This window comes from Trachypithecus francoisi, unplaced genomic scaffold (assembly GCF_009764315.1).
Source record: "Trachypithecus francoisi isolate TF-2019V2 unplaced genomic scaffold, Tfra_2.0 Lachesis_group1, whole genome shotgun sequence".
In the NCBI taxonomy this organism is placed as follows: domain Eukaryota; kingdom Metazoa; phylum Chordata; class Mammalia; order Primates; family Cercopithecidae; genus Trachypithecus; species Trachypithecus francoisi.
Genome location: NW_022681454.1, coordinates 140,576,129 through 140,591,375, shown reverse-complemented (window position 1 = coordinate 140,591,375; position 15,247 = coordinate 140,576,129). Strand labels below are relative to the sequence as shown.

The window sequence follows — 15,247 nt, the reverse complement described above, 5'->3', positions numbered from 1 at the left end:
TATATAAATAAACTATTATGAAAATAGGTGTGACTATACGGCATATCATTGATAGTTTTTATTATCATTATTTCTGGAAAGAATCTAATAATAAAGTGATAATTTGCTCTCACATATAAAAGTTTCCAAAGTTCATTTCCTGCCTTACCACCTAAATATGAATTCTCATTAAGCACTGCCTTGACTCTAAAGCACTGCCTTGACCCTTATTAATCAGGTAGAATTCAAATTAGATGTTATTTTCCCTCCCTAAAACTTGCCTGGCAAAAATTTTCCTATCATGGTAACATTCTTTATAGCTATAACTAGTTAAGAATATTACCACATATCCAAGCAGGGCTGAGGGGCAGAGTTGCCACTCAGGTGGGCCTGCAGAACGGAGTACACAGAGCATCCAGCCAAAGAGGACCCTCAAACCTCTTCAGTGCTAAAGTCATGATTATAATATGGAATGGATCGTATTTTAAGAAAGACAAAAGCTGATCTAGTAAAATTACATAATTCTTCATCAGACAAAACCTGTAGACATCAAAGTGAAATCATTCAGAAACAGGTGGTGATGAAGCATAATGCTGTAATAGAACATTTAAAACAGAAAAAGAGCATGACTCCAGCTGAAAGAGAAGAGAATCAAAGAATGATTGTCTGTAACCAGGTGATGAAGTATATTTTGGATAAGATAGATAAAGAAGAAAAACAGGCAGCAAAAAAACAGAAGCATGAAGAGAGTGTGGAGCAGAAACGTAGCAAGCAGAATGCCACTAAGCTGTCAGCTCTGCTCTTCAAGCACAAAGAGCAGCTCCGAGCCGAGATCCTGAAGAAGAGAGCACTCTTGGACAAGGATCTTCAAATTGAAGTGCAGGAAGAGCTGAAGACAGACCTGAAAATTAAGAAAGAAAAAGACCTGATGCAGGTGGCTCAGTCCACAGCAGTAGCTGTACCCTGTCCCCCAGTGACGGCAACTCCTCCAGCCCCTCCAGCCCCTCCACCTTCACCTCCCCCTCCACCTGCTGTGCAACACACAGGCCTCCTGTCCACGCCCACCTTACCTGCAGCTTCCCAGAAGAGGAAGCGGGAAGAGGAAAAAGACTCAAGCTCAAAGTCCAAGAAAAAGAAAATGATTTCTACTACCTCAAAGGAAACTAAGAAGGACACAAAGCTTTACTGTATCTGTAAAACGCCTTATGATGAATCTAAATTTTATATTGGCTGTGATCGGTGTCAGAATTGGTACCATGGGCGCTGCGTTGGCATCTTGCAAAGTGAGGCAGAGCTCACTGATGAGTATGTCTGTCCACAGTGCCAGTCAACAGAGGATGCCATGACAGTGCTCACGCCACTAACAGAGAAGGATTATGAGGGTTTGAAGAGGGTGCTCCGTTCCTTATAGGCCCATAAGATGGCCTGGCCTTTCCTTGAACCAGTAGATCCTAATGATGCACCAGATTATTATGGTGTTATTAAGGAACCTATGGACCTTGCCACCATGGAAGAAAGAGTACAAAGACGATATTATGAAAAGCTGACAGAATTTGTGGCAGATATGACCAAAATTTTTGATAACTGTCGTTACTACAATCCAAGTGACTCCCCGTTTTACCAGTGTGCAGAAGTTCTTGAATCATTCTTTGTACAGAAATTGAAAGGATTCAAAGCTAGCAGATTGTGATATCTTTAGTCTGAATTTTTAACTAGAATCAGAACTGGATGTTGTGGTCACTCTTTGTTTTATTGTACCTCGTGATTACCTAATTCAAAATTGCCCCCCAAAAAGTCAGATTAGTTAATATAATTTTTTAATGTTAAAGATGTATCGTGGTAAAACATTTATTCTAGCAGCCATGTTGAACAATATATTTAAAAATTGTAAACTCTTGGAATACTGTATTTATCTGCTATTGCAATATAAAGTCCTTTGACTTAGTCCTGGTAACTGTACAGTAATTTGGTTTACTAATGAAAGTTGTGAATAAAACTGTGAAACTAGAAGGGAGACTTTCTGGACTTTAATAGAAAAATGTGATTTTAAGGTTGCTTTTTTTTTTAAGCATGTTTTTCCCTTTATATTCCCCTCATCAATGTAAATAAACACACACACACACACACACACACACACACATACACCTTTCACCACAATGGTAATGCTTCTGTAAATGCCTCTATTTGTCCAGTTGGCTGAAAATATTGTAATCTTTATTAGACAAATATATATATATATTTTTAAATATTGGCTTTTTCCAGTGAGTTATTATGTTTAGTGTACAGTGAAAAGTTTTAATATTATAGGTTAAAAATTTCTTAATCGTTCTTTTCTATTCGCTTGCCAAGGGTGAATGAAAGAATATGGCTGCTTCTCCCAGACTGACTGACCTTGGCATCCGCATAAAGCATCATTGTTTTCAAAAATGAAGGGTACTTAATTGTTCCCTTTTTTCTATATTCTATAGGTCTCATAACAACAAACTGCAGTCTACAGCTTCTTAAAGTTCAGCATGTTAACCTAACATAAAACACAGCAAGAATCTGGTTGTCTGAACTATTTTAAATTAAGGAGCCAGATGTTTTTAGTCAGGCTATCCTGACAAGACTTGACCTAAACTTCGTTTTTATTGGTCATTAACAGTCCAATTATATTCTTGGCCAATTTTGTCCAACGGACAAGAAAAAAGCAAAGTCAACGACACCATTATCTTGTCAAGATCAAATGGTTTTACTATTGTGGCAGAAGCGAGAAAACTTTGTTTATTGGAAAAGAAAAAGAAAAAGAAAGCAAGAAAAAAAGATACTATGGGGTCAAGTGTAACTCCATGGAAATGCCACGTCTGCTCTTCAGTGAAGAAGCTGGTTTAGAATCTCACAGAAAACTTTTGACTGTATTTATTTATTGTTGCAAAAAAGATGCTTTTTTATTGCTGCCCTCATTTGTCAGCTAATTATTTTTTCTTATAAAATCCAGCCCCGGTTACATATAATCATCTGTATCTTGTCATGATTCCTGTAGGTAAAAGTACAAGACGACCTCTAGATGTCTTTTCTTTCTATGAAAGGAGCTGCTATGTACACATGTGCACACACACACAACTGGGAATCAACAATGAGTTTATTGTTCATGGTAGATTAAAATGAAGCTTGCATAAAGGTTGGGCTAAGTGGTCCTGGACTACAGACTCTGTTGCCTTGAATATAAACAATACAATTTGTCAATTACTCCACACCAGGCTAAAATGAGTAAAATCTATTTGAAGGTATCTCGTTTGTAAACATTTATCAGATTCTAATTTTTTTCTTTTGTATTAAAATTCAACTATGGATGTATATAAAACAAAATAAATGGAGATAATTTTTCTCCCACAGACAAAAACAAAAAACAAAAAAAAACCTGTAGACAAATAAATAGGACTATGCCTAAAAGCCAGACTTTCATTAACTCATTCAAATTGAATTAATGGAGACCCCAAATAATGTGCAAAGTAATGTTATCTTTAAGTCATTTTGAGAGTAGATTCAACTAAAATTTCTCAAAAAAACCCAATGCCAATTAACTACTATCACTCTTCTTCATCATCAGAGCTTTTTCTCCTAAAATTTGAAACTACTTAAAAAGAAATCTGTTTAAATAGGCATTGTACTTGTATGTATTATAAATAGAACAAAGAATATCAAGTACATTAGAAAACTACCCAATCTTTTAGCTTTGATCCTTGTTTTACACCTGTTCCTAGTGCTTTTCTTTGAAATAAAAGTTACTTCTTTTATATGTTGTATGATTTAAAGGAAGATGATCAATTATCATGTTTTAATTTAGTGCTGAATAACCCCTTTTGTTCTTTCAAGGTCTTATTTTCAGCCAATATTGAGAGTTTGAATCAGCTCTTTGTGATGGCCCAGAGCAAGATAGAGCCATCTTCACCTACCTCATACATGCTGCCCTCTTCTGAATGCCTTGCTGTGCATCATTTTCTCTGAGTAGTGACAGCCTGAACAGGAACTTTCAGAGTCAGGGATCATGTAGCCAACAGCCTAAAGGATGGCTCTTTCCAGTATGAGAGAGCTACTGACACCTGCTCTCTTCTAGATACTAGGTGATGTCTCAGAAGAACAGGCAAAACATTCATTTCCCTCTTCCCTCTTTTTTCACAGCACTCAGTTTTCAAATGGCTCTGACATTACCGATGTACTTGACTTTCTTTTTTAATTTTTTTTTTTTTTTTTTGAGACGGAGTCTCGCTCTGTCACCCAGGCTGGAGTGCAGAGGCACACGATCTCGGCTCACTGCAAGCTGCTCCTCCCGGGTTCACGCCATTTGCCTGCCTCTGCCTTCAGAGTAGCTGGGACTACAGGCGCCTGCCACCATGCCCGGCTAATTTTTGTATTTTCAGTAGAGACCGGGTTTCACCGTGTTAGCCAGGATGGTCTCGATCTCCTGACCTCATGATCCACCCACCTCGGCCTCTCAAAGTGCTGGGGTTACAGGCATGAGCCACCGTGCCTGGCCTGTACTTTGACTTTCAACCACCTTTTTGAAGGCAAGCAAAATAGGATAACTAGTAGTTGGTTGGGAATGTTTTAGAAGTTAATGAATGCAGCATCACTTGTTTGATATATGCTGAGTGATTATTCCCATTGGGTATAATGATCTTCTCCTTGCTCCATTGTATGGAGCCTGCCTTTACCAACATCCCATCATGTGTAGAGGCACAGAGAATAATAGTGCCCATCCCAGAGGGCACAGAGAACCTAGCCCAGATTTATGCAAGAAAGACATGGCCCTGAGATGTAGTTAGTGAGGTGGAGCTGCAGCTACTGCACTCTTCAGGTTGGGAGAGACTCACAGAAAATGAAGGTGCCCCACTGAATCTATATGTAATGGAGGCAAAGGTGGCTCCGCTACTGGCAGGCTGTGTGACTTACTTCAGTTAACTTGTCTTGAAGATGCAGTCCCCACAGGTTACAAATGGTTTGGATGCCATTTTAATGTTTTGTTTCGTTTTGTTTTGTTTTACTTGTAGTCTCCCTGGAGCATGTTCTTCTAAGAGCCCTCTGGTGACCCAATTAGACCAAAGCCTCTAGATAGGCTTTACTGAAGTACATTAATGCTAAACATTTGCAAGCAATCTGATTCAAGGCATTCATGGTATGACATGTGGGGTTTAAGATCTTTTGTTTCTCCAGCTGCTAGAGAAAAAATAACTTCCACAAAGATCAGGTTAGATAGCTGATCTTGGCTCCATTAGTTTGAGGGAATGAGGACTGCTATTCTAGCACTTCCTGGTTCATGAGGTCGGAACTTTTCCTACCTGTTCCCAGTAACTTCTGAAAGCTGGATGTGACTTTTCTAAAAATGGACTCTCTCTGCCACAGCACACTCAGGATATTTGGACACATAGTCTCCCTTCTATGACCTATTTAATGCCATTTATTCTAAGTACCTCAGGGCAGAGCCAGTTATTTATGAAGTGCAGCATGATGGAAAGTTGCCCTGAAGTGATAGAGGTATGTAAGAAGTTCCTTCCAATAGAACATACTTTTAGTTATAGTGGAATTAATTCACAAGGTAAAATTTTTCTACTTAACTCCTGTAAGTCTCAATTTCTTATCTATAATTATAATAATTACTTACATTTATTGAGTGCTTACTGTGTGCCAGGCACTATTCAAAGCCTTTTATATGTAGTAATCTGTTTAATTCTTATGATAGCTGTATGAAGTGGGATCTATTATTACATATAAATTAGAAATACAACACATAATCAGCTTGCAGGGGTTTTTCACAATGATCACATAATGTAGGGCTTATGAAAACCTCGGGGCTGGGTGCGGTGGCTCACGCCTGTAATCCCAGCACTTTGGGAGGCCGAGGTGGATGGATCACGAGGTCAGGAGATCGAGATCATCCTAGCTAACACGTTGAAACACCGTCTCTACTAAAAAATACAAAAATTACCCGGGCGTGGTGGCGGTGGGGTAGTCCCAGCTACTCAGGAAGCTGAGGCAGGAGAATGGCGAGAAACCAGGAGGTGGAGCTTGCAGTGAGTCGAAATAGCACCACCGCACTCCAGCCTGGGTGACAGAGCGAGACTCTGTCTCAAAAAAAAAAAAAAAGAAAAAAAAGAAAACCTTGGGCATAGCATACAGTTTGTAGTTCCCACTTTGCTTCCCACATAATGACAGACTTGATGCAGCTCAGGTTTAAAGAACAAATTTGGATTAATGAGAGACTGAAGTACAATATGGATAGTGAAATTGCCCTGCGAAAAGAAAATTTGGTAATATAAATATTTGGCTAGAAATCAAATTTGAATTTTCTAAACAGAGCTTCCACTGACCTCTAATGAACTGGCATATTCTGAGGAAAGAAGAAAGAAGTCATCCTACACTTGCACTGGTTTCTCCTGCCTGACACCTAGACTGCATAGTATGTCGATCACTACTTCTGATTTTCTTTCATTTTTCTATTCATTCATTCATTCATTCATTCACTCATTCAACAAATACTTATTACATACCTGCTATGTGCCAGTACTTGGCATAAGCACTAAGTATCAATGGTGAACATTACATACTCCCTGCTCTCTATAGCTTAAAGCCAAACAGGGAAGACAGACACTAATCCACCTCTATGTGAATAAATAATTACAGAGATTTTGCAACATGGTTTGAGGAGCATATGAAAAGTACTTCCCGAAGAAATGGGACTTAAACCGGGAGGTAGAAGAGAAACCAGAAAGGTGTGGCAACAGTAACAATATGAGAGATAGCTATAGGAGTTTGCCAGATGAAAGTTGCTAATGACCTTAGCGAAAGTTTTGTTGGTGTGTCTAAGGTGGAGACCAGACTGGGAGTGCCCTAAAGAGACAATGAGTGAGAAGTGAAGAAATGGAGACAGTAATGAAATAAAAAACCCTTTCAAGACATTTAATGGTGAAGAAGAGGAGAAGGGAATATATGCTTAAGAGGGAGGGTCAGAGGACAAAAATATAAATATAGTAGCTTAGCTTTCTGTTATCTCAGCTGTCCACATCCATCTCTACTTCCAGTGAAAATAGCATGGAAAAAAAGGTACTTGTCCCAAAGTGAGTGAGTGTGCTTGAAAAAGAACCAAAGCTGCACTCTTATAGGAATATTCATTTGGTAACTTTAATATATGCAAACTAATAAAAGTTCTACCATAAAAACCCATCCTTTGGACAAGGCAGCAGCTTTATAAAATATAATATAATGACTCATTTACAATGAAATTTTACCTGTGTTTCAATTAAAAACATATTTTAAAATAATATTTTCCCAGATACACTGAATATGGTATAATTAGGCTACACACATATTGATTCAAACTTATTATCTCAAAATTCTGTTATATGAACAAATCTGTGTGCTAATGGGGCACACTAACACTCAACTAAAGTGAATTGTATAGACCCATAGCATTTCACTGGATGATTAAATTAAATGTTTAGAGAGAAAATTAAATCTTTCAAGTCACTAGCAGATTATTCTTGCCCTGGAAATCAGCTGATGCTATTGCTGCAGTGAATAAAACAGGCATTTGTAACACTGTAAAAAACTAAAAGAATAACTTGGGGATGACATTTAAAGAGTTCTAGTCCCCCTTGAAGCCATTTCTATCAATATAGTTTGTAGGCATCATTTTTACTGTCATCAAAAGGTCTCTCACATTCACATTAATTTTATAAGGAAGCACGTTACTATTATTACTACTTTATTTATAGAAGAAGATTACTCTGCACTGTAACTAAATTGGTTATTTTAAAACTTAAAAAGTTAATAGGATTTTGTTACGTACCTAACACTACATTCATGGTCATCTTCATCTGAGAGCCATGAAGAGCCTGATTCCAGGTGTTAAATAGATTGAGCCACAGAAATTGATCCAAGTACCTGTGTTAAGTATTTTCTCTCCTACTGTTTCCTTTGACATCCTCCCCTCTGGCTACTGTCTACGAAGAAAGTAACTAGAAAACAGCATGTCTAATAAACTAACAGGCAAGTCACTCTTGATCAGATATGGAAATTACATTCTAAGAAAACGGAAGGAAGCCGAGCCGCACACCTGATTGTGTTATGTGAGACCCAATGACCAAAAAAAAAAAAAAAAAAAAAAAAACAGATTACAAGCTATTCAAGTTTGGGTGCTGATTATCTTTTTTCAAAACCTGAGCAGAAGAAAAATGTCATGGTTGTTTGGAAGCACCGAATTACAAGATCCTGAATAAGCTGCTTCATCAGACAGACAGCTAGAAAATCCTATTTGCAGAATAGCTCCCACCAGTTTCTTTTATGTCCGAAGTGAGACTCAGTTTTTGGCTAGAAAATACACTCCTGTCAGCGGTAAGGAAGAGGAATGGTGTCTCTCCCCCTTTTCAGAAACACCATTCCCTGGATGAATGGACAACAGGAGCGCAGTCTCACAGACGCAGGACTGACCCGAGTACAGTCACCGTCTCTCTCCCAACCCTGAGGGGGGACAATCCCTTTGTGGCACCCGGGGAAGACAGTATCCAAACGAGCTGGTCAGAGTCTGGCAGCGTGGGCAGCAGCGCGGCGACCACGGCTCCGGGCGCGAAGGTGTGTAAGGTAGGCGGGGTGAAGCACCCAGGAGCGGAGGGAAGAGTGCTGCACTCTCGCTAGGTCTCGCCGCGCTGGGCGCGTATCTGGGCTACCCCAGAAACCAGCAGAGGCAGACTTGGGACCCGGGCAGAGCAGGAGGTGGGCAGAGCCCCTTCCCCCGTTGCGGTTACCTGCAGCAGCAGAAGCGCAGCCGCTGGCTCTTGCTGGATCCGCGCGTCGGCTACCGACTGGACAGCAGCTACCGCCCCCACAGCCTGCACCTGCGACCTCTTTGGACAGGGCACCCCCGCCCCGGGAATCCCAACGCCAGGAGCCATCCATGGCCATGGTGGGGGCTTCTCGGCACCCTACTGGGACGCTCAGCCAGCTCCTTGTGGCCCTCGCCTGTCTGTTCTTGAGTCGCCCCGCGCTGCAGGGACGGGCATCCTCGCTTGGGACCCAGCCCGACCCGGCGCTTTACCTGCCCGCCTGGGGTGCGCTTGAAGGCACTCGCCCCGACGGCCCTAGCGTGCTGATTGCCAACCCTGGACTCCGGGTGCCCTTGGGTCGTTCCCTTTGGCTCGACCCGCTGCGGGACCTGGTGATTGGAGTGCAGCCGGGGGACCGGTGCGAAGTCACTGTACTGGACGCCCTGCCGCCGCTCAAGGGCGCGCTCTCCCCGCGCCGCTTCCCCTGTGCCTTCGGGCCCCGCCAGGTCCAGTACACTCACTTCGGCTCCCACAGCCCCGGACGCGCCCGGGTGCTGCTGCAGCTGCGCTACGACGCCCCGACTCACACGCTGGTGCTGCCCTTCACGCTGGCGGTGGACGTGGTCTTTTCCCAGCTGGAACTGGTGACGCGCAACAGGCCTTTGGTAGTGGAGAAGCTGCAGGGCTGGAGCTGCGCCATCGACAGGAGAGTGCTGGACTTCGCCTCCCTGAAGTCCAGAGCCACGGCCACCCGCAGGTGCCGGCTCACCCCACTTCCTCATGAGGACGGCCCCCTGCCCAAGTACGGGCGCTTGGTGGACGCGGTGGGGGCCCCTCTCCGCAGGGGCAAGGGCGTAGACTGTGAGGCTTTCCTCCGGGCTGGGGTGCGCTATCAGCACACCGCTGCCTCCTCGCCCAACCGGGACTACTTGCCAATGATGGTGGAGTTGCTGGGGCCTGAGGGCCAGGACGCTGGGTCCGCGGGTGTGCTGGTCCGCGAGCACTTCCAGCTGCTGGTGAAGATCCTCAGGGGAGGCAAGAACACGCCGCCCAGACCCAGCTTCATGGCCACGATGATGATGGAGGTGGATCCACTTGTGCTGACAGCCCTGACACCTGACGCACTAGCCGCGGAGGACGTCGAGTCAGACCCTGGCGACCTGGTGTTCAACATTCTCAACGCCCCCACTCCCGCACCAGGGCATCCGGGGCAGCAGGGCTACGTGGTCAGCACCGACGACCCTCTAGGCCTTCCAGTCTCCTTCTTTACCCAGCAGGAGCTGCGGGAGCTGAAGATTGCCTATCAGCCCCCTACAGAGAACTTCCATGGAGAGCACCTCTTTCAGCTGGAACTGGAGGTGGTGGACGGAGACGGCGCCGCCTCAGACCCCTTTGCCTTCATGGTGACAGTGAAATCCATGAATACTCTGGTCCCAGTGGCTAGCCATAACAGGGGACTTGTGCTTTTTGAAGGTCAGTCAAGGCCCTTGTCCAGCACCCACAGCGTTCCTATCAGTGATAAAGATAACCTGGAAGAGGTGAAAATGGCTGCGGTCAGGGGCTTGAGACATGGGCAGCTGGTGGTGTTTGGGGCACCTGCTGGGTGCAAGTATTTCACACAGGCGGACCTGGCAGCAGGGCGAGTGGTGTATCAGCATGATGGCAGCAACACCTACAGTGACAACATCATCTTCCGGATGGAGGACGGACACCACCAAGTGGAATTTCTCTTTCCCCTCACCATCCTACCTGTGGATGATGAACCACCAATGGTCAATACTAACACAGGACTCTCACTGACGGAAGGGCAGGTGGTCCAGATCTCTCCCTTCCTACTGAGTGCTACTGATACTGACTCTGAGGACTCAACCATCCACTTTGTGCTAGAGAACCAGCTCCTAGAAGAAAATAAGGAAGAGCCACAGTGGGAACTGGCCCCTGGTTCCTCCCACTCGGGCCACTACCTGGGGGACATGTTGCTGCGGCAGGCTGAACTACCTCTCTCCACTGAAGGTGGAGACTGGCACTACATGGAAAAGGAAGGGCTTTATGAGAAAGTGGTGACTGAGTGGCTACAGAGAGACATAATGGAAGGGAGACTCTTCTACCGCCATCTTGGACCACACAGCCCTCAAACTGTAATGGTCCAGCTGGCTTTCCATGTGCAGGATGACCATGACCCACCCAATCTCTCCAACCAGCACATTTTCACCATCAAGGTCCAGCCAGCGGATATACTGAGTCCACAGCTGTATCCAGGAACTACACTAGAAATGACTGTACAAGAATACCAACTCACTCATTTCCAGAAGAATTTCCTCCGATACATTGATCAGGACTCTGATGACGAGAACCTATGGTACACCCTACTGACACTCCCGACTGACACAGATGGCAACCACCAAGTCCGGGCTGGAGAAATTGTGCTCACTGATTCACCAGACACACTCATCATGCACTTCACCCAAGCCCAGGTAAATCAGCATAAAGTTGCCTACCAGCCTCCACAGAAGCTGGGTATTGCACCACGGGTTGTGCAGTTTACCTACCAGGTGGAAGATGCTGCAGGCAATAGCGTGCCAGGCACATTTACATTATTCCTGCAACCTGTGGACAATCAGCCCCCAGAAGTCACCAACAGAGGCTTTACTGTCTTAGAGGGAGGCAGCTTTAACCTCAGCAGTAATGAGCTTCATGTTACAGACCCAGACACAGACATTGACCAAATTGTCTTCATATTAGTCCACGGTCCCCAACATGGACGCTTGCAGTACTTTGAAAAATGTATAGTCCCAGGGGAATCTTTCATACAAGCTGATATTATTAATGGGAGTGTCTCTTACCAGCATGGTAGAGACCAGACAACTACCAGTGACACGTTCCATCTGGAAGTAAGTGATGGGGTGCACCATATACCCATCACCATCCCAATTTCTGTGCATCCCAATGTGGCTAACGAAAGTCCTAGGATCTCTATCACAAGTAGTTCATTATTGGATGTTTCTATAGATGTACTAGAGAATAAAGCCACTGAAATTACCATGGGTGTCATCCATGGCAAAAGGAAGGATGTACATGACTTGAGGCTGTCTTTCATTGTAAAGGACAGCCCCAAATTGGGCACTATTCTGGTCAATGGTTTGCCCACAGAACGATTCACCCAAGAGGACCTCATCAGTGGGAGAGTAGCCTATGTCCACACTGGAGGTGAAGTTGGTTTTCAAAAGCAGCATGATGCCTTCAGCCTCATCCTCTCCAATGATTCTTACCAATGGGTGGTGGGGAATAGCATAATAGAGAGAGTACAGGTACGAGTAACTGTGCTGCCTGTGGACAATGTGGGACCCAAGGTCTTCTTGGGGGAGTCCTTCATTGTCTATGAAGGTGAGAAGAACTCCTTGACCTTACAACATCTCCATGTTGAAGATGTGGACACTCCTCAAGATGAACTCCTCTGCACAGTGACTAGTCAGCCAGCCTCTGGCTACCTGGAAAAGATTGCACCAGCTCCTGGTTCAAAAATGTCCCAGTCTGGTAACCCCATCAGTGCTTTCTCCCTCAGAGATGTCCAAGCGAGGCATATCAATTATGTACAGAGTATTCACAAGGGAGTAGAGCCACAAGAGGATCAATTCACCTTTTATTGCTCTGATGGCATCAACTTCTCCCCAAATGTCTTCTTCCCTATAATCATCCTACCCACCAATGATGAGCAGCCTAAACTTTTTGCCCATGAGTTTGAGGTACTAGAGGGGATGAGCCTGGTCATAGACACCCAGCTGCTCAATGGAGCAGATGCTGACCTGCCACCGAATGAGCTCCACTTTCAACTCACAGCCCTCCCTCGGCATGGACGAATCATAGAGCAGCTGGCTACAGGCAGCCAGCCCATCCACAGCTTCACCCTCAAGGAGATCCAGGAGGCCTCCACCATTGTGTATGAGCATGATGACTCAGAGACCAAAGAGGACAATTTTGAGGTCTGGCTAAGTGATGGCAAGCACACCACCCACAGGAAGGTACCCATTGTAGTGACCCTAGTGGATGATGAAACTCCTCAGCTGACTGTCAACAATGGGCTGAAAGTAGAGAAAGGACACTCTGAGATCATCACAAATCGGATCCTCAAGGCCACAGATCTTGACTCAGATGATAAGAGCCTCAGTTTTGTCCTCCATTCTGGACCTCAACAAGGGCTTCTACAGAGGCTGAGAAAACCCAGAGGAGAAGTGAGGAACAATCTTACTCTGGGAATGAATTTTACCCAGGATGAGATTGACAGAGGCCTCATCTGCTATATCCACACAGGCCAAGAAGCGACTGTTGATATTATCGAGTTTGATGTGACTGATGGGGTTAACACTTTGACAGACCACTACTTCTATGTCACTATTGGCAACTTAGACAAGGTCTTCCCTGAGGTAATCAGCAAAAGGATCACCTTAACAGAAGGTACCAGAGTGACCCTTACCAACAGTCTGCTTAGCAACAGTGATATCAACAGCTCTGATGAACATCACTTTAGCGTTACACGGGCTCCAAGCCTGGGTCACCTAGAAAGTTCTGACCATGCTGGGGAACCCATTGCCTCTTTCACTCAGCTTCAATTGTCTAGCAACAAAATATCCTATGTTTATACTTCAAATGATGAGAAAAAGATGGACAGCTTTGAGTTTCAAGTGATCAGTGAACTCGACCCTGTGTCCAGAACCTTCAGGATCTTCATCACTGATGTGGATCATAAGAAACCTATCTTGACCGTCCATAGACTAACACTACAGAAAGAGGATAGCCAACTGATCACTCCCCTTGAGTTGACAGTGGAAGACAAGGATACCCCAGATTATCTTATTCTCTTTACCATCACGCAGGTCCCCATGCATGGCACGATTTTGTACAATGGTAGCCGTCCTGTGACCACCTTCACCAAGCAAGACCTGAACAAGAACCTGATTAGCTACAAGCACGACGGCAGTGAGACCACTGAAGACAGTTTCTCCTTGACTGTGACAGATGGCACTCACACTGATTTCTATGTCCTCCCAGACACTGCCCTGGAGACACACAAACCTCAAGTAATGAGGGTCCAGATAAGATCATTAGACAATAGGCTTCCCCAGATTACTATCAACAGGGATGCCCTAGCCTTGAAGCGCCTTCACACTGGACATATGGGCTTCCTGATTACCAGCAAGTCTCTGAAGGCAGAAGATCAGGACAGTCCCCACAGGCTTCTGAAGTATAAAGTTACCAGAGGACCAGAGCATGGCTTCATTATCAAAACTGGCCTTGGAAACCAGAACACTCGAGTGTTTACACAAGGTTAGTATGCATTCTTCCCCGACTATTCTGTCCCTCTCCTTCATTGAATCAGATCTCTCAGCTTTGTGTAAAATTGTCCTGACCTCAGACATTTGCACGAAGATTCTTGTTCTAATAAAATACAGTGAAGTATGAAATTATTCTAAAACAAACAAAGCAACAAGTCCTTTTTCATCAATTTCATCAGAATGCCCATTTAACAGGAACTCACACGTATTTCATAAAGTTGTAGTTATACCTTAAAATTGCTAAACACAAGAGGACAGCTTCTACTTCTGAAATATTATAAGATAACATTATATTAATTCTGATAATATCAGATTGATTTTGAATTTTCAGAATGACATATAGAAATCATTTGCATAGTTATTAGTAAGTCCAGATTTCTGAAGATGTTTGGTATCTAGATTTTGGATATAAATTCCTACATTGCTCATTTTTATTATGCTATTCAAATGTAATTTCTACATCTAATAGAAGCACAGAAGTATGTTTGCCTGAGATTATTTTTTCTTTTATATTTGGTGTCACTACTAATTATGAACTAGAGACAGGTCCCTCTACTTTCCCAGGTGATGTGATACCTGCTGGTTTTTAAATGCTCTTTATGTTGTCATAACTTTTTTAGATAGCTCTGTGCATGAAATGTCCCACACATGATACATGTAAACCTAGATGCAAACTCAGAGGAAAACTTACACATGTTTAAAAAATTGTTTGGTTACATTTTCAGAATTGCTTCTAAAGCAAATGAAATCATATGTGGTTCTCCATGGCACGTGTATACCTATGTGACAAATCTGCATGTTATGCACATGTATCCCAGAACTTAAAGTATAACAGAAAAAGAAATAATGCAATCACAACAGTGATAACATTTTCAAATATTAAACTTATATAAACTTTAAATAATAAAATCATATGTGACTCTATAAGAATTATTTCTACAAATACCTCTGAGAGCAAATTGTTTTTAAAATACTAATAATTACCAATATAAAAACATAATTATAGACCTTCATAACAAATTATTACCCAAGAGAATAGGCAATAGGAAAAACACATGATTTTATTCTAATTTTCTTTTTTCTTAGGATGCAGGAATTATTCTTGTTTAAATTCATTTTGACAAACAGTTCATGAGTATC

The 15,247-nt window shown here is 43.3% G+C and overlaps 2 protein-coding genes across 2 annotated transcripts in view; both read left to right on the top strand.

Moving 5' to 3' along the window:
• Positions 1-451: 451 nt before the first annotated feature.
• On the top strand, positions 452-2,748 carry LOC117084956 (nucleosome-remodeling factor subunit BPTF-like). Its single transcript, XM_033213341.1, is given in 2 exon segments — positions 452-1,662; positions 2,448-2,748. Coding segments are annotated over 2 exon segments (1,248 nt in total). The 3' UTR covers positions 2,485-2,748.
• Positions 2,749-8,762: 6,014 nt separating this feature from the next.
• The window catches only part of FREM3 (FRAS1 related extracellular matrix 3), a 123,254-nt gene continuing 116,769 nt past the window's right edge, over positions 8,763-15,247 (top strand). The window contains exon 1 of the mRNA XM_033215363.1: positions 8,763-14,099. Within this exon, the coding sequence (XP_033071254.1) occupies positions 8,909-14,099 (5,191 nt within the window). The 5' untranslated portion in view covers positions 8,763-8,908. The remainder of the gene's footprint in view (positions 14,100-15,247) is intronic.